Raw genomic sequence first — 19,478 nt, 5'->3', positions numbered from 1 at the left:
CCTGCTGCCTGTATTGACTGACACTGCCTGTAAATGTTATCAATAGGCCTTCTGTTCTGACATTTTAGCTTCTTTTGCTACCAAAGTGTTACTTTTTATACATCTTATTTTTTTCTTTTTCTTTCAAAGCAGAGAGGATAAAATTTATTTTACCATAGATACAGAGTTATCATCATCCCACAAACCTGACATGTCATTATTACTCCATTTAGAATAAATATGGTGGCCCTGGAGTATAATGACAATTCTTTATACTATTGCAGCGATCACCCTAAAAGCAGATTCGTGGGTTATATATTTGGATCTAAAGTTTTACCATTAAGTTTGTAAAAGCTGGCAATGTCCTTTCTTCAATCATGTATTTTACCTGCATAATCGCCCCGCGTTTTTAGCTAAAAGCTGAGCTGTGCCACATCAGCTTTGGTTGCCAGGGAAATCCGGCAAACCCGGCTTCCTTTGCATGTGCCGGAATGAATGAAGTGAGGTACATCATCCTGGCGCGGCTATTTAGGAAGGCCAAAGATCATCCAGAAGAAAAGCAAGATGGCAGTGCCCGTAGCTAGAACAGACAGATGAGTCAGCCTGGGTTTAGTTCTGCTTTAAAGAGCATCACACCCATATCACATGATGCCAGCTTTGTCCCATGGATTGTTGTTTGCGTAACGCTGAAGGTAACACTGGAGGAAACACTGGTCACATGATTTCTGGAAGGTCATGTGACAAGGCGATCCTAACAACCCCTCCCCCAATTAGGTTCACCTATTCTGGCAATATGCAACACTGGGCTTTAATAATATTCATTTCTTAAGGAAATGTTATTGCCAATCCATTGCTTTATCAATAGGCCCCCATGGAAGCAATGCCTTGGCAAGGATCATGTGACTCACCATGAAATATTTTTCCATATCCAAGCAGTAATAAGATTTTTTTTTTTCTTTTTATAACACCTAAGGGAGAATAAGGCTGAGAGGATTGTATAGGCTGCTTTCTATTAGGATTTGGTTTTCCTGGCTGCAATCATGGGGATTGGAAGCCCTGGTTGTGATCTTTCTGCATTCAGCACCCTGGGCAGCTCCCAGCTGTGAGGAGGATGAGGCGGCTATTGCAGAGACATGACTGGGATCCATCCCACACAGGCCACACAGGCATCCCCGGCACCCCCACCTTACACCCCTCCTCCTCACCCGAAAAGACCCCGCAGGAACGACTGCGACGACTTCACCCTCTTCTCAGCCTCCGCCATCAGCTGCACGGCCTCACGCTCCTTCCCTGAATTGTCCATAGCCATTGTGAGTAGAAGTGCCCGGAACCCTGCGACCTACAGCAAGCGAAGAGACAGCTCCTGCACCAACACACCAGCACTGAGCCCAGCCGGCACCCGTCACCCTCACAGCTGGCCGCGCGGGGGTTGATGGGAAATGGAGTTTTCAGCCGCATAGCAATGGGCGAGGCTTGGGGCGGACATGTTTAATAAGGGCAACTAATTTCTTAACCTGAACCTGTCCTCACATCAGTAACAAGTGATAAGAAACCTGAACAAATATTATTATTATTATTATTATTATTATTATTATTATTAATAATAATAATAATATTTTTAATAATATTAATAATAATATTGTTATTATTATTAGTAGTAGTAGTATTATTAAACAGGATTTATATAGCGCCTACATATTACGCAGCGCTGTACATTAAATAGGGGTTGCAAATAGACACATACAGTGACACAGGAGGAGAACTATGAGAAATATAGGTTCTGTATGATAGATGGAAAAGTGGCAAAACCCTACAAGGAGATGGGTGGGGTATTTGATACCTGTCCAGTATTCATAACAAATTCCTAAATTTTTTTTTATTTTTAAACAGTATTTATATAGTGCCAACATATTACGCAGCGCTGTTTATTAAATAGGGGTTGCAACTGACAGACAGACAGTGACACAGGAGGAGGAGAGGACCCTGCCCCGAAGAGCTTACAATCTAATTCTAGCCCCCTCACCTATCCACAATCCAGCGCCAGGCTTTACCTTTATTCTGGAACATTCTTTAGCCGATTGGCCGTGATTGGATGATGTAATTCCCGACACATGCAATGTAAGCCAGAAATGCCGGGTTTCCCTGGCAGCCCTAGCTGATGTTGCACATGTGCATGTCTGCTTTCTGCCAGAAAAAAAGACATCACCTCTCCCTTTCTGTAATCATGAACCTGCCTGATTATACAAACTTAAAGCAGAAATAAACCAAAAACAAAAAAAATTACACTTACCTTTAATCCTGCAGGTCTCCCGATGGCGCTGGTCCTTCCCACTATCTAGTCCCACGTCATCCTGGAATTCCTCCTCAGCGCCGGGCACCGCCATCTTCATTCTTCTCTTCCTTCTTCTTCCTCGATCTTCTTGGCACGTCGCCCGATCTGGCACTGTGCAGGTGTGATATTTGGTGACGTAGCTGCTGTGAAGGGAAAAAAGAAGAGAGACAATCTCACTACTTGTGTTAGATCTGCATCTCTTTCCCTTAAAAGAAAAAAAAAAACAATTCTGCGCATGTCTGAGATTAGGGCATGTACAGAAGGAGCACCCAGGGCCTCCCGGGATGTGTGGCATAGGTATGTCAGGAGGCTCTGCGCTCCCATTCAGTTTTGATCGCCCAGCTGAAAGGAAGGTGCTGCACCCTTTTTTTAAAAAAAAAAGTTAAAATAAAAAATTAATTACATTTCCCCTTTACATATAAGGGTTGTCTACCCTTTTATTTAAAGTGAAAATGTTGAGTTTAGGTCCGCTTTAAAAGAGGAACGTTCAGCAAACAAAAAAATAACACATTTACAGGTGTAAAACCATCAATCCCTCTACAAACGAGTAGGTCTAGTGCCACCCTGGCATCCTTCTTCTTCTGGCTTCCTATGTCACCTGATCTCGCACTGCACAGGCATATGATCAGGTGATGCGCCTTCCTAAAAAATGGACAAAAAATGTGCTGATCTCACTGCAAGTGCATAGAAGGCGCAGCGAGCAATTGAAAAAGCTGCGAGACCCATTCAGACTTTACGGCAACATAGTAGAGACAGAAGAGGAAGGGTCCTCCCTGAAAAAAATGATAAAATAAAAAAAGGTAATATTAAAAATATATATTAGTTCACTATAAGGGGCAATGTGTGGCTACTTTTGTAGCTGCATTTATTGCACGTGTTGACGCTTGTTATGTTTTTTTAATTAAGTATGATGCATTAAGTATCAATAATACGCTACAATAGGCCAAAAATACCTGCAGCAGGTTTACTTGGAAAGTGCGGTAATGTTTTACAATCCAAGTACATTGGTGGGGTGTATAAGGAGGCCATTTACAATGAATGGCACCACAGTTTAAAACATTCAAATTGCATCATGTTGTATCACCACAAAATAAAATTGTGAAGCAGACCTACTCCTACAATCAGATCCTCTGTTCATCTTCTCCAGTCGAGCTTCATGTGCATCAGTTACATCAGAAGGGCGATCCAATCAACGTTTTATACTCCTAGAAATCTCTGAGCAATTTATGTTTTCTTAGGCAGTATTTGGGTTTTAATTGGTATTTTTGTTTAAGTCATTTGCTCAGACAATGAAAGCAAAAGCATTAGATGTTCTCTGGGTTTGAAGCTATGTACAGACGCTAGATTCCTGTGATGATCATAAGTATTTGTCTCAGACTGGAATCTAGCGTTTGTATGGGTTTGCCTCAAGGGTCAGGAATGATCTCTGCCATGGCCAAATGGGGGAGGACGCAATGGGGCGTCTTCCACTCATCCTTCCCATACCATGGAACAGTGTTTCTCAACAGGTATTCTTGGAATAATAGGGTTCCTCAAGCAGAGAAATTTGACTGGCATCATTGATCTATTTGGGTATATATAAGGGTGGCATTCTTCCCACTGGCCAACCACATAAGCAGCATTTATCCCATTGACCGCCAGGCTAATGTACGGGGCTTAAGTCTGCTGGATTAGAGACAAAGCTGTAAATATTGGCCTCACTCCAGTTTGCTGGACTGATAAACATCTGTATGAGCAGAATCAACCAAAAGGAAGAGGTGGAGGATGGTGGGAGGTCTGCACAAAGCTGGTGGTCCCTGCAGGGCAAGGTAATGCAGACAGAAAATACACTCCTCCATTGTCCTCTGACAGTGTTGTAAGTTACAAAAGTGCATTTTGATCATCTAGAGATGTCACTCCAGCTGCCTGTCCTAAATGTCATCTAAAGAACCTATCCATTTGTGGACTGCAAAGTGTACCTAGGATTTGAATTTTGAATATGGACACTAAGTCCTACAGAAAACAGCACAGATGCTTCATATAAAACAAGCTACAGACCTAATTATCTTCTTACGTTACAATTGGATTTTTCATTTCTTTTTACTAGGCCCAATTACATACCAACAAAATACCAAAACAGCATGATTTGTGCATACAGCAATGGCAAGTCAAACCCATACCTGCGAGTGGAACGACTGGTCCACCAGTCCAAATATTTGACACCAATAACCTTCCAAAGATGGCATTAGGTCCAGATAACACATCAATATCCATTCATTCATATATCCAAAAGCATTGCTAAGGATTTACAAACTTTGTATACTTACCATGGTATCAGATAAATCCCAACACTTTTTACAAATTACAGAGTAATCTTTTGGAATAATATTATATGTACATAAAACATTGGTGCCCTATGGTACAGATTAACATCTTCCTGCATACATATTATTATTATTATTATTATTAGGAGGAGGACCCTGCCCTGAAGAGCTTACAATCTAGTAGGTGGGGGAATTTACACACAATAGGAGGGGGATTATATTTTGCACCCAAATTAGATATGGACATAGCTTTGATACTGTCTAAAGCCCCCTGATATCACACAATTTACAATTTATTGTAGCTGCAGTTTGTACAGTGACCATGTACATTATTGCACACAGAAACACAAACATGTCCCTATAGCTGATCATAGTGAAATAGACATGGTACACACAATCAAATAAATGATAATGCACCTGTGTTACCTGTATTTTTTCTAATGGCATTGGCTCATGTTGCAGGAAAAAATATTTATTATGACAATGGACAGGATGGTGGCTCAGTGGTTAGCACTCTGGCCTTTGCCGGGTTAGGTCCCAGGTTTGAATTTCAGCCAGAACATTATCTGCATGGAGTTTAAAGGTTCTCCCTGTAATTGCATGAGTTTCCTCCCATATTCCAAAAACATGCACTTAGGTTAATTGGCTTCCCCACAAAATTGACCTTAGACTGTAATAAAGACATATGACTATGGTAGGGACATTAGATTGCAAGCCCCTTTTAGTGACATGACTATGGACTGTGTACAGTGCTGTGTAATATGTTGGTGCTATATAAATACTGTGTAATATTAATGACACTATAGTTAATGTTAGTGCATTTCCATGTTTTACAACTTCATTGGTAAAGTGCATAGAATTGCTATAAAGAATGAACTCAGCTTAAAGCTCACCATACACTTTATGATCAGCCTGTACAATTTGGTTAAATTTACCAAGAAAAAAAATATATAACATGAGCACCAACCTACAGTCCAATAGATTAGTGTCCAGCCATACAAGTCCTTACACTTCATGATTTTTGGTAGAAATTACCTTCTGATTTGTATGTGTGGTAAGCTATTAAGCTACCTTAAAAGAACTCAAGAGACTGAGAGATCCGTAACTACAATGTACGTAACATCTGCACTAATGCACAACAATCTGCTTCTTCTTTATTGTATAAATACAAAGAACCTTATCAATTCTTTAGGGGTGATGAAGCTGAGATGTCAGGCTCTATTGGCCTTCGAGTTTACTGAAGTGGTTTTGCTGTCTTCCGCAGAGCTGAAAGGAATCCAGACAGGTATTGATTAGATGAAGAACTGCCAACGATTTCCCGAGAGAGCTTTAATCCTTGGTGCTTTTTCATTTTTGTAGCCGGTACTTTTGCTTCCACCAATGATTTTACCTTTGTTTAAACATAACACTATATACCGGTATAAATTAAGAAAACAGTTTTTTGTTTAGTAATACAGTGATCCCATGAAGCAATTCAAACCTTGTACTGTTAGTGTTTTATCAAAACTGTGTATACAGCAGGAGAGTCATTTGTTACCCCCTGAGATTTCAGTATGAAGAGGAAGCTCTATATTTCAGATAATTACTTTCTGCTATGTAGTGGTTTTCCAATATCATTTAGATATTCGATTTAGGAGCGAATGGAAAATTTACAGGTCAGCAATCCAAGTAGCTAAAAATAAAAAAATGACCAATATATCCCAGCTGACCCCTGGACAGCAAATAAATAGAAACCCCTATGGTGTTTTACTTCATCAGGATGTGAGTTTGTAAAATTATTGACCTACAATATGCAGCCAAATACCTCCGGAGTGTTTCACCCTGGACTGTGTTTGATGATAGATGAAGATATAGATCAGTGTTTCTCAACCAGGGTTTGTTCAGAGGTTTCTTGAGCAATGTGCAGCAATGGGTGTAATTTTAAGTGACACCAATAAACAATTTGGCTATCTGTAGGGATGAAATTCTTCCCACTGACCGTCATGCTAATGCTCTGTGAGCTGTGGATATAGTAATTACAGAAGGGGTTCATGAAAGATATTTTAAGTGTTCCTCCATGGTAAAAAGTAAAGAAAGGCTGATATAGACCATATCTGATTAGTTTTAGTATGTTGCATGAATTGCTTGCTCAGTGTCACTGTGTGAAAAGTCTTGTGTTTTGCTGGCACATAAGTCTTCCCAATAATCCAATTCTCTTTCTTTGATTATTTAAAACAGTAAATCCCATTCATCAAGAAAGATAAGATTATTAACCCAAGGTTATAATATACTATGAAATTAAAATATATCCTCATTATTAGGAAATAACAATCCACAAGGACACAATGCAATATAAAGTACAAGTGTTTACTTACAAGAAGAGAAACATGCAAACACATCACAGGTTAAAGTCAGAAAGGTTTCTTATAAATATTTGAGGCAGAAGCTACATGTTTCTGGTAGCTCTCAAATTATACCTAGCAAATGAGGAATACAGAGAACGCCACTGCTGAGCTTGTTTTGAAAATTAAATTTGTCTGGCTTTTATCCTGGTTTTGCAGCTTCAGTAATTTCACTGACCTATAACAAATAAGCAAACCAACAAAGAAAAAAACAAGTCTGAAGGGACTATAGGGTACACTCTACTGATTGACTGGATGTTCTTCACACTCTTAAGCTCTGCTTTGTAATACATTAATGTGCTCTGCAAGGTAGCCTATTTACTTTTACTAGATTCCCAACCCCACAGACATAATTACACACAGCACATCACAATGCAAAGGTCCCATTTCACACTATTACAAACCATCTGTGTGCAATGTTACTTTCTAAGTATTGAATGGACTATCGGCTCACTGCATTGCTGCAGTTGTTTTAAGGCAGTGCACTGGTAGTCCATACAAAACCTAGAAAGTAACTTTTCTAGACAATAAATAATTTTTTTTTTTTTTTTATTGCTTTTTTTTTTTTCTTTTGCAAAGCAACAAATCTTGCAGGAGAAAAATCATGCCTACAGACCATATGCATTTCCTGATTACTGATGATAAAAGGGTTAGCAGCTGTTTGGTATTCCACATCTAAGACAGATCACCAATGTAGTGCATAGATGGATTTTGAGTGCAATAACCCTAAAGTTTCAAATAAGTGACAAAAGATTTCCACCAGGTATCAAAAGGGTTATCTCACTCCCAGTGTTGCCCCTTTACCTTGGTCAATCAGCAAGTTCACATTTATTAGTATTTTTAAGGTCATGTTTAAAAAAAAAAGACATCAATATTAAGCTACACATGTACATCAAGCTGCTGGAAAAGAAAATCAGAAAAAAAAAAAAAGTATTAACTATTTACACTGTAGAACGCAAGCGGTTTATCTGGATTTGTATTCTTAGCATGCAGCGTATTTAATATGGAATATCAAGCTATTACACAGTAAACCATAGCACCAATTATTGTGGACCTGTGATGGGTTGTTCTGGTCTACAACATATGAATTGATTTACAGTGACTGACAGGTTTTAGCACCAATAATTCTTTTGAAGTTTTGGATAGAGCAGGGAAAGCTCAATACATCTTTACTACTAATTATGCTGCTCTGGAGAGTTCCCTCCTCCTTCTGGCTATTAGAAAGGTTGTCCTTATTACAGAAAGCGAGGGGAAAGCTCTCTAATAGGCCTGGACAGACATAAAACCAGAGAGGGAACTGGTTTAATCAATTCCCACTCTATCCAAAACTTAATGGGGGGGGGGGGGTCTACAGTTAAACTAAGTTTAGCAATGGAGTACAGGACTTACAGAAGTTAAGACTTTGAGTCAAAGATTGGAGGTTTCATTCATGGGTTAGGTAAAATAACAAAAATCACCAAAAATCTCCTTCAAGTTTTATTGGCTGTGTTCCTCTCTGGGGGTGTTACACAATCTCCAGTCCTAAACCTTCCTCACTGACAATTTTTGTGATACCTTTTTGACACTTACAACAACCTTGTTTTAGGTCAATGCCTAACGTACTGAAGACCCAGCCAGGCAACTAGAATTTTCAAAAAGGCCAGCAATGGCAGTCCTCATACATTTCTCATGACACGAGTCCCTTCAAAGGTGAAATGTTCCTTTTCAGGGTTAGGGGTTGAGGGCATAGGTGATGAAAGTGCAAGCATCACTTATTTTTGAGTTTTGCGAAACATGAAGCAGAACCTCAGCTCTGTGTATGTGAATGGCACAAAGTGAAACTGGTAATACATAACAGAAAGCTTATAGATAAAATACAAAAGGATACCATGGAACATTCTTTTTAAATAATGTGCAAATAGGTGTGCTAGTACAGTAGCATTGGCCACAGGAAACACAGGAGGCTTTTATTTAACATAATGAAAAGGGAAAGCGGGTAGCAGTAGAAATCAGACTTCAAGTTTCACTAGATTAGTGTAAGCAAACAAAAGATGATTTCTGATTGGTCATTGTGGATAACAGTACTGCAAAACAGCTCTTTGCATTGTTTTGAAGAATCTTTATCTACAGTAGTTTGAGAAACTACGAGTGACAGCCAGGCTTATTTTCTCAGCAGCTTATAAATCTTTGTAGAAGATTCCAAAAGAAATTGCTGACCAGTGGAACAATGCGGATGACAGCCAGAAAAAGTGAATTAATAAACCTTACAGAGATAGAAGCATTCCATATGTACATATAGACCTCTGCTAAGTTTATAAGCACCATAGTTAGTCACCATATCAGGCTTGGTGTTTGCAATAAGGTTAAAAGGAAGAACAAACTTTGAGAACAATATACCTAAATCTATACTTAATTTACCAACATACAGATTTAAAGCCTCCTAAATTATTGGTCATACTTTACATTCATTTACACCAGGGGTGCCCAACAGGTGGATCGTGATCTACCGGTAGATCACAAAGGCAATGCGTGTAGATCGCAGAGCCCTGCTTTTCAAAATAAACTCTACCGCGCACAGGCGTTAAGTCCAAGTTTTTTTTGTTGGTAGATCATTCTGACTTGGTCATTTTAAAAGTAGCTCACAAACCAAAAAAGTGTGGGCACCCCTGATTTACACAATCAAATTTCATACAATTTTAACTCTTTAAATACATTTTTTTTATCTACATGGTTCTATATGGTACAATATGACAATGAATATCACGCTCTAATTACTCAAACCTAATTTGAATGTTTAAATTAGAAAGAAAGAAATCAATTCAAAACTGAAAAGCTAGCTTTAGGAAGAGCCCATCTACATGGACCTGGTGCTTCCTCTCTAGCACTTAAGTGATGTATTGCAGCAAGCAAGCCACCAAGCTACTGCAGAAATACAGTTATCATGATTGTACCCTCCTCCTTTCATGCCATGCCCAAACTCCTGCAGCAAGTCAATGGGCTCTTTCTAAAACCAGCGTTTAAACTGAGACTGGAAGCATCTAAAAGAGCAGGCAGTGGGCTCACTCAACTGCAGATCAGTGTAACATGGACTCTGGTTAGCTACTTAAGTTTAAAAAAAATAAAAATCCTGCCTAAGATCGACTGCTAAGAGATGTCTGCTGTTCCCTATGTTAGCTAGAAGAGAGTCCTCTGAAAACTGGCTTTTATCATAATTCTAATCTCCACTAGCTTCAAATACCAGCTTTAAAAGCCTCTCAAATACACTGACATTGCTTTCAATTAAATGCAACTGGGCAGTCCCCGAAGTTGCTTTAGCTTTGCTAAAGTGTAATGCAGAATGCTAGATTAAAGTATCCCAGAGATATTTTCCTGTGTTGCTAAATGTTTTCTACAAATAAAGTAAAGCAAAGCTAAAGCATATATTTTCCTTCCTAGGAAGACTGAAAGCTGCTCAAAGCCAGTGGAGACCAGGCTACCCCTTTATTACTAAGAATCTGGACCGGCCAACCTCCAAGCCTACCCAACTGCCATCCTCCCATCCATTCCTAATGCCCTGCAGTTGACATATTTGTGCGTGATGCAGGCTTTAATGTGGACAAAAGTTCTGAAAGGGAAATTTTCTTTTACTTCTTTAGAATTCAGTTCTACCTGAAGACTCTGAAGCTACTCGTTTTGCAAGGGCTTCTTTTTGAAGATCTAATGTAATCTACTTGAAATCTAATTTATTTCTATATGAAAAAATGCCCACACACATACAGAAATATAATGATTCTACACAGGATAAAAGAGCTCTGTGAGCCACAAAGTACAAAATAAACATTTTATCATTACATAGTGGTACATTTGTTTTGTACCAAAGCATTAAGTCGTGCAAAAGTCTGCAAATGAGGTAATCGGTTAATGGCCAGAAATAGTAATGTGTACAGTACAGTGACTGCTATGCATACACAATGCAGCTGTCAACAACATGTATATTGCACTTGAAGGTATAAAGAGTGAATCATTCTCTTCTGAGGTACTATAGTAATGAGTGGCAATCTCATAGTTTACATCTACACATCTACATAAATCCTCTCTACCAGTGCACTGTTTGACCGATAAGAGGTTTTATAGGGGAGTACTGGCATATTAACTATGTCTGGCCAAAACAAAACTCAATAATACAGCAAACGATGGGATGGAACAAGTGTAATGGATTAACAAGATGGCTTCACTTTTGCCCAATTTAGGGCATTAAGAGATGATGCAGCCCTGAGATGCTAGCGTCTAGGTGAACTTAAATCGCACTGTGGTTGGTGATGCCGTTGGTGTCCATGCAGTTGGTTGAATCGCACACAAATTGGTTAAAGGAGCACAGACAGCTCCTCAGCATTTCCACAGACAACCCTTTCTTAAGGCGTTCCATTTGTTCAGCTTGAAATATATTTGGCTGTTCAGGATTCCAGTCATATATTCTGCAATAAGAAAATAAAAACATTTCAAGCACAATTTTATTACCATTATGCATACAACAAAGATGGCCATGCAGAGACAAATACATAGTGAGATTTGACTAGGAATTCCAGCTAGATCACTGGGTTCTAACTTGGCTTCAGAGTTTTATTTCTCTGAAGGATCGTACAGAGAATTCCAAGCATGCTTTAAGTGTCTACCAGTGAATTCCTTGCAAAGGAAAAGAAGAATGTGGCAACCAGGGACTGATCACTAGGTGGGATAGACGGATGAATCACTAAAATTCCATTATGAGCTCATTTACTCATCATTCACTGCAGTCACAAATAATACTTTGTAAAATATCTAAAAGACTCTAATTAATTTAAATTTAATACTGATGGGACTGATGGGGGTACAGAGGCACAGACATGTCTTTTGTTCTTTAATTGCTGTGGTCATTCCAAACTAATGTACTACCCTTTCCATGCATTTTAATGTTAATAAAGTGACAGCTGAGAGGAGTAACTTGTTTCATGTCCTAGTAAATTAACAATTATTTAATGCCTTAATGCCCGAAGCAAGCTGTAAAATTAGAGGGAATAAAGGATACTTGCTAATCATGCACATTTACAAACAAATAACACACATGTTAAAGCTGGCTAAGGGGGAGCAGGGTGTTCTCCATTCCAAAACACAAAGCTGCCATAAAGCATTGCATGCCAATATCTTCAAAATGATTCAAAAGCCCATTTCCTAAGAGTTCCAAGCACCAAGTACCAAGCACATCACATCACAAGGCATTTGGATGGCTTTTGTGTACATATACCACAGTTTCTGAACCTAGGAACCAAAGTACCTGAGCAGTCTCCCTGTGACTGGGAAGGCTGAGAAATCTTTCCCTAACTCAGCAGTCTCTTGTAACGAGCATTTTTCTGTCTCACATGACGGCTATCTATTGTAATTTGCCAGAGAAAGAAGCAGATTTCCGCTATGTTTTCCATCATAGGTTGTAAATTGCAGAAACACTTTGTGCACTGTAATAAATGCATTTACAGAAGGTGTGTAGATACAACTGCAGTGTTGTATTGGTCATTTTGCATCTAGCATATGTGCTACTTAATTTGGATTGTTCCCATTTTGACTCTGTCCCAGATCCATTGCCATCAAGTCAACATCCCTTACTGATTTCTTTTAATCACCAAACATGCTGTGGCCCTAGTGCTGAGAAATTACTGTAGATGTTATTTGTGTCAATTCCAAGTTTTGGTACCTAACCCAACAGCATAACTAAAGATAATATTTGAACTCAAGTTCAGCAGCCAAAAAAATTGTATTTTAATATAAATTACTGTGCTAGATAATGCAACAGAGTTGCATAAGAATTGTTTGTCTTGTCCTTCACAAATATACAAAGCCATTGTGGACAAACATACTGCTTAATGGGCAATATTAGCAGTCTGAATTTGTGTCACATTTTGGACCATTTATATATTTTTTTTCCTGGTAATGGTCAAAAAGCGAAAACCAGACCATCTGGTAATTGAAGGTTGGCTATAATAAACTTGTATGACTACTGTATAATTTTCATTTCGAAAAAGCATTGCCACATCTAAAAAAAAAAAAAAAAGCCAAACTCCACCCAAAGTGGTTAAAAACCATTTCGCTGCCAAAAAAGTAAGCGCAGAGTCCTCCCTAGACAACCCCCACAACCATAATAATTAGTTGCTTTTAAGATTGAAAAGGTTCACTTCTAACTGTGCTGTGCCAACAGGTGCATTTTTAGGCCACAATGGAGAAAAACAGGCGAAAGGTAATATGTACTAATATGTTAATAAATTAATATTAAATGATACGTATACAACATATCATATGTATTATTTTAATATTATAATAACTGTCATTCTTGCTTTAGGCTGAAACACAGCCAACACAGTTATGCCAAAGCAGCAGTCTTTCCTACGACTTCACTTAGTGTTATTTGCTTTTGCTCATGCTTGCTGCAAACAAAGCCATGTGCTGTAAAGAAACAATGCTGTAGGCATTTAATCTGCAACATTTGAAGAGCAAGCTACCAACCAGCACTTTGCATTATTAAGGTCAAAACAGCTGAAACCACAGCTCTGTATCAGTGGCTTCCTCTTATAATTAATATAGCAATATTTAGCTATAACCTATTTTATACAAGAAGAAATAGTGATTTGTGATCATGCCTAAATCCAGTGATATTTACATTGTGTACATTAACAGATTTTGTATAATCACAATTATTTTCTTTGTTATTATGTGCTCAATGCACACAATACAGAGCCACATAAAAACTGAACTCCAGGCAGATTAAAAAAACATTTTTTTCCAGTTATAAATATAATGTTAAATAAAAATCAATAAAAGTTTATAAATATAAAAAGAAAACTGGATATCATGGGCCCTATTGCTGTGCATAATTTTGTCAGTAAATTGTTGAACATGCTTGAGATGTATCTAAACCAAAATTGCTATATTTCAATTTGCCAGTCCTTCAAATGTGGTGAAATGGATCTGGTCCAGGAATGAAAAAATTTGCTAGCAAATGACTGAAGAAATCCATTCCAGGCTTGCTGGATCATCCAGCTTCACAGATGAAAGTCTATCCCCTCCCGACTTGAGAGCTTTAATAAATCAGGCTCATTGTACTGCATACATTTGAAAAAAGGGAAGCAGGAACCTTTTCAATGTTCTGTATTTCTTTGATTGTTGAGCCCTGGCTTAAAAAGTATATGGAGGACCCACAGAACCCTTAGCTAGTGATCCAGTTTTCCACATTTTAAGTCCTCCACCCAATCACAGGCGGCTAGTTAGTGACCAAGTGTATTACCTAATTGCATATACAAGTGAGGTGACCTACTTGGTTCTACTATCTGGTCCACAAAACTAAAAGAACACAATAAAAACTGTTTCTATGAGTAAACCAATTATGTATTTAGCTGTATGCTTGAAAGTTAGCTTCAATATAATAAACCAAAAGTCAATTACTTTTACTGCCGAAATAAAAAATACTATGCTCATGCTTCTTAAAATGCTTAAAATGTAAGACCTGGTCATGACAACAATCCCACTGTTCCCTTACATATATGCTCATTAGAAGCAAAGGCTGGGGAGAACAGAAAGAGAAACAGAAAGCAAAAGAAAAAGACATCTTTCAAAATGTGCCATATAAGTAAAATGGCTTTTTTTTTGCAAAACACTACAATACCTGAGAAAAAAAGTGACCACAGCCCACTGGCTAAAACGCAGTTGGGCTACCATTAATAAAGAGGAAAAGAAAATCCATACTGTAGCTATACAATTATGTGGAGAATGAATTTGCCTCTGGCTTACATTATATGTACACTGTACCTAAAGGCACAGCTTCTCTTACTTGTCCCCCTTAGTCTCTGGTGCAAGTCACTGATTTAGAATAGAGATGCAGGATGGAAATTTAGCTCCAGACAAATCAGCAATGGCAGTTCTAAAATCTTTTCAATTTTTTTTTATGTAAACAATGGTTAAGAAAGTTCCCATATGATTTTCTTTTTACTGTATTAACCAGTTCATATTTGGTGTTCATGAAATAAAGACATATGGGCAACAGGATGGCTCAGAGGTTAGCACTCTGGCCTTTGCAGTGCTGGGTCCCAGCTTCAAATCTCAGCCAGGACACTATCTGCATGGAGTTTGCATGAGTTTCCTCCAGGTACTCCGGTTTCCTCCCACATTCTAGAAACATGCAGTTCGGTTAGTTGGCTTCCCCCCAAAATTGACCTTGACTGTTTTAAAGACATATGACATTAGATTGTGAGCCCCAATGGGGGACAATTAGTGATATAACTATGGACTTTGTAAAGTGGTGAGTAATATGTCGGCGCTATATAAATACTGTGTAATAATACCATTAATATATATATATAAAAAAAAAAAAACTATCGTGAAATAAATTATTGTGACCTAATAACTAGAAATGCATTTAGGGTATTTTTCAGTGAAATACATTTTATGTATTTATATTATATTTTATATTCAAAGCAAATGCGACAGCAGCAGGGGTTGGAGCAAAATATAAATACGCCAGAGAAACTGCAGAAGTCTCTCCCTCCCAACAGTTGATTTAAACCACATGAATGAAATGCAACTGTTTTAAACACCTGTTAGTGGTATAACTTCTCCCAAAAACAATTAGAATATTGTGATAACCACGGACAACATTGCTTAATTTAGTCTTGGCATCAATCCAAGATTAAGTAAACCTATTGTCATGCCCTTTGTAAATACCTTTTGTATTCACAGCCGGGTGGTCACGGAAAAGTGCACCGGACTAAAAGAGGCTGGGGAGAACACTGGCTCTTGCTGAGGTTTATCAGATGTAACAGACTGCCAAAAAACATATGCTTGTATTCTTATATTAAAGGGTGTACACACACACACACATTCCTGATGAATACCTGTCATAGATGAGTCCATCGATGCCATAATCTCTCATCAGCTTACGGTTCTCTGGATCATTAGTGTCATCGCCCCAGCAGAACACAACCAAGCCTTTTGATTTAGCTTCGCATATATAATGAGGATTTCTCAGCAAATCTTCAGTGTGAACACTTATTCCCTAATCACAAAGGAACAAATAAGTCATAATTGAAAGTACCAGAGAATTAATTTACCTGTGACACAAGCTTTAGGCATTGAATACTATTGCATGTAATCAAAAACTCTTGTTGTGAAATTTTTAATTTACTAGTTTCTTTATCTATTGTTCTATTCACATTAAAGCTTTACTTTTCTAACACATTTTACATCTGTTACACAGTAAATCATTCTGGATTTTCTAAACAGAAAACACAGTTTTTTTCTTTTCAGATTGTTGCTGTTTCACCACTTGAGACACCAGGGCTATATTTGACAATTCAATAACACAGGTAAGGCTTATCTGAAGAAGGGGGCGGAATTTTACAATAACTTGGACAAATGTCTTAGTCTGGCTTAAGGATTCACGAAATCCATTGGGATGAGGGAATAAATCTAAAGAATGCCACAATGTGCTTTTACTTTAGCACCATTGCTACCATGATACATTTAGTCAACACATGCAAAGAGCTCTGACAGTTCAACCAGCTGACTGAGCCTATCCTTACTGCACAGGACAGGCAGTGTATCCATTCCTATTCAGAAACAGCATAAATATTCTAGAGTTTGACAAACAGGAAGTTCCTTTTTCTTTTCCCTTCCCATGCTGTATCTAACCCAGGAAATACTCCTATATATGTCCTTACTAGGTACCACAGTCAGAAATCCACTGCTTATTGGGACGAGTCTCTAAATCTGGTTTCATAGACATCTCCTTGAAACACATCTTACAATTAATCGTCTCAAACTCCCCTGAGGAAGCCATAAGGGTGAAATGTGTTGGGTTAAAGAGACCCTTGGACTTTGTCCTCAGTGTTTCAAGACATTTATTACCTATATAGGAATCTTTTGTTTAGTTTAACATCTCAAAAATCCTAACAAGTTTTGTTAGGAAAGGATGCCATCCATAATTGTTTTGTGTTTCACACATTTACACTAAATTCTTTGCATGGTTTTGATAATATATTTTGCCAAAAAAAGCCTCTGTCTCTATCTATTTGTGTGCCTAATATTATTTAACACATGCAAAAAAATCTGAAATTCAATCTGATGATGGAATGATGAAAACTTTATATTTTTTATTCTTTACCAGAATATAGAAAAACCCATATTTACTATCTCATAAGGCAATCCATCACAAAAGGTAAGCACCTGTCTTAGAAGCCACTTTGTAATTCACACCAATTACTTACCAGAATATTTTCAAACTGAGCAAAGCTCATTGCAAAAGGAGTTGATCTTGATCTAATATCCATAAGCTCTGGATAGATTTCAGATTGCCCTTGTGTCAGAAAAAGGATGGGATATTTATTTTGTTTAAGACGTACCCTTTGAAGAGAAGAAAATAGATAATTAGAAAAAAGTTTAACATACAAAGCAAAAAAACGTAAATTCAGCGAGTGTACGTGTTACTGGAGGAAAAAAAAAGTAGTCTGTAGGAGGCCATGTTATACCAGGTCTCTTGATGCCGGTAACACATAGCCTAGATCAGGTAAATACTGTTTGCACCTTTTAGTTCTTTTTCCATTATTCAGTAATGGCATCTCTATACTTTGTTTTATATGACTGATTTAAAGAAATCACTGCCCTGCTACAATATCCATAGACAAGAATCAATAAAACATATGGACTGTCCACTATGAAGATAATCTTTATTCTTTATGAACTCATTTACTTGTAGACATGCCATTCTTTTGAATTACTACTTGCGTAAAAATGTAAACTGTGGATTCTGGTCGCCCCCTGCTTTATGAATACCCGTATCCTCCTCTCAAAATTGGCTCTTAATCTGAGCATGTAAAAGGCATGCTAGCCTGTTCACCAACACTGCCCTTTCTTTGAGCTTACGGAAGCCTCCACCACTGCTATTTAAGCAAGAGAGGGAGGTTGCTCAGCCACAGTGCTGGCAAAGCACCATGAAAAGCTTGTCCGAAACCCATTATATCAAATGCGTTCTTGCCATCTCTTGGACAGCAGAACCTCAAATTCTTATGGGACTTACATCGTGCAAATATCTGCATCAAAACAAGAGAACACAATCCTTCGGCGGCCAGCATTTTCCAGGATAGTCTTCAGGATGATATCCAAGTAAAGGTTCATGTCAAAGTAGCTGGATAAATTACCATCCCATTTACCACTCTGCAAAGCAAGAACAAAAGACTAAATTAAAAGTTGCATTTACAAAATACATTGCAACAACATGAAAAACAAACCTGGGGAAATGGTTTTTATATGTATAAAAATGCTAAACAGTTGACAAGCTTAACACTGGTAATAGCAAATGCCTTCTGTTAATTTTTACTAACTATTATTTATTAAAACTTAAATGACAAATTTGATCACTGCTCATTAGAGTCTATACAGGGTACCACTCTCAATCCCATGGGAAGTAGGACAGTAGCGTTTCTTTCTGTGAGACTGTGATTGCCACCGTGGGCGTGATTGCAGTTTTGCAAACATAGTATATACTGCCACAATTAAAGCAAATGGGGACTGGGGAAACACTGGGGAGCCTTTGAAATACAGACAGCAGGTTTTATTTTCTCACTGCTGAGCATAGATGTCTGTACTTTAAACTATTATGTAGCTGTGCACCTGTTCACACATACTTTAGAGATTACATTCTCTACAACTGCTTAACATGAACTGCATGTCCCGTCTCTTTATGAAGATACGATCTCTTAAATTTGATATTAGTGTGCAGTACTAGCTAGCAAATCCAACTAGGGTACAGGTGGGCGGCAGTGTTAGAGACATGTCGATCTGTACTGACAGAATATCGGTTACGCAGTGGCCCACCTATACCCTAGTTGGAACTGCAAACCAGAGGTGCTCACTAATGTTTTAAATTTAACACTAAATATACTTCTTTTTTATACACTTTAGGGTGCCTTTTTACAGATTACTTACTTTTTCTTGGCAAATCCATTTAATTTCAATATTAAACCCAACATCTTCTGGGACAGCTTCCAGTACCTTCAAAGGGAAGCAAAGTTGACAATTATCTTGTACGAAGTATGAAAATAATCTTCTGTCACTTTAAGAACAGTCAGAGAACAAAAGTGCAATGTAGAAGGAAGCTTTTACCTAAACTGCCTATTTTCAACATTGCTCCACCTTGCCAACACTCACATAGTGTTTTTACACAGTTAGGAGTTTTCCTGAAGCATATCATGGTGACCACTATGAAACCACACAGTCACACAACACTTCTATTTCACCAAAAACAGGTGGTTAATGAAAGTTAAAGAGGCTTTCCTTTAGGATAAGTTACATTTACCTGATCCCCTTCGGAGAGGACACATCCTGGGGTCTTCCCCTTCGGAGAGGACACTTCCTGGGGTCTTCCCCTTCGGAGAGGACACTTCCTAGGGTCTTCCCCTTCGGAGAGGACACTTCCTAGGGTCTTCCCCTTCGGAGAGGACACTTCCTAGG

At 38.2% G+C, this 19,478-nt stretch overlaps 2 protein-coding genes across 2 annotated transcripts in view; both read right to left on the bottom strand.

The window, feature by feature from the left end:
- NAPB (NSF attachment protein beta) overlaps positions 1–1,407 on the bottom strand; it is a 14,042-nt gene extending 12,635 nt beyond the window's left edge. Inside the window, exon 1 of the mRNA XM_072409658.1 lies at positions 1,185–1,407. Coding sequence (XP_072265759.1) covers positions 1,185–1,288 — 104 coding nt within the window. The 5' untranslated portion in view covers positions 1,289–1,407. The remainder of the gene's footprint in view (positions 1–1,184) is intronic.
- A 5,534-nt stretch (positions 1,408–6,941) lies between these two features.
- The window catches only part of GPCPD1 (glycerophosphocholine phosphodiesterase 1), a gene marked incomplete in the record, with an annotated part of 43,549 nt that continues 31,012 nt past the window's right edge, over positions 6,942–19,478 (bottom strand). The window contains 5 exon segments of the mRNA XM_072409657.1: positions 6,942–11,428; positions 15,866–16,026; positions 17,237–17,372; positions 18,046–18,182; positions 18,954–19,019. Coding sequence (XP_072265758.1) covers positions 11,251–11,428; positions 15,866–16,026; positions 17,237–17,372; positions 18,046–18,182; positions 18,954–19,019 — 678 coding nt within the window.

Source organism: Pyxicephalus adspersus, chromosome 4, assembly GCF_032062135.1.
Source record: "Pyxicephalus adspersus chromosome 4, UCB_Pads_2.0, whole genome shotgun sequence".
Lineage (NCBI taxonomy): Eukaryota > Metazoa > Chordata > Amphibia > Anura > Pyxicephalidae > Pyxicephalus > Pyxicephalus adspersus.
This window is presented reverse-complemented; position numbering and strand designations above follow the sequence as displayed.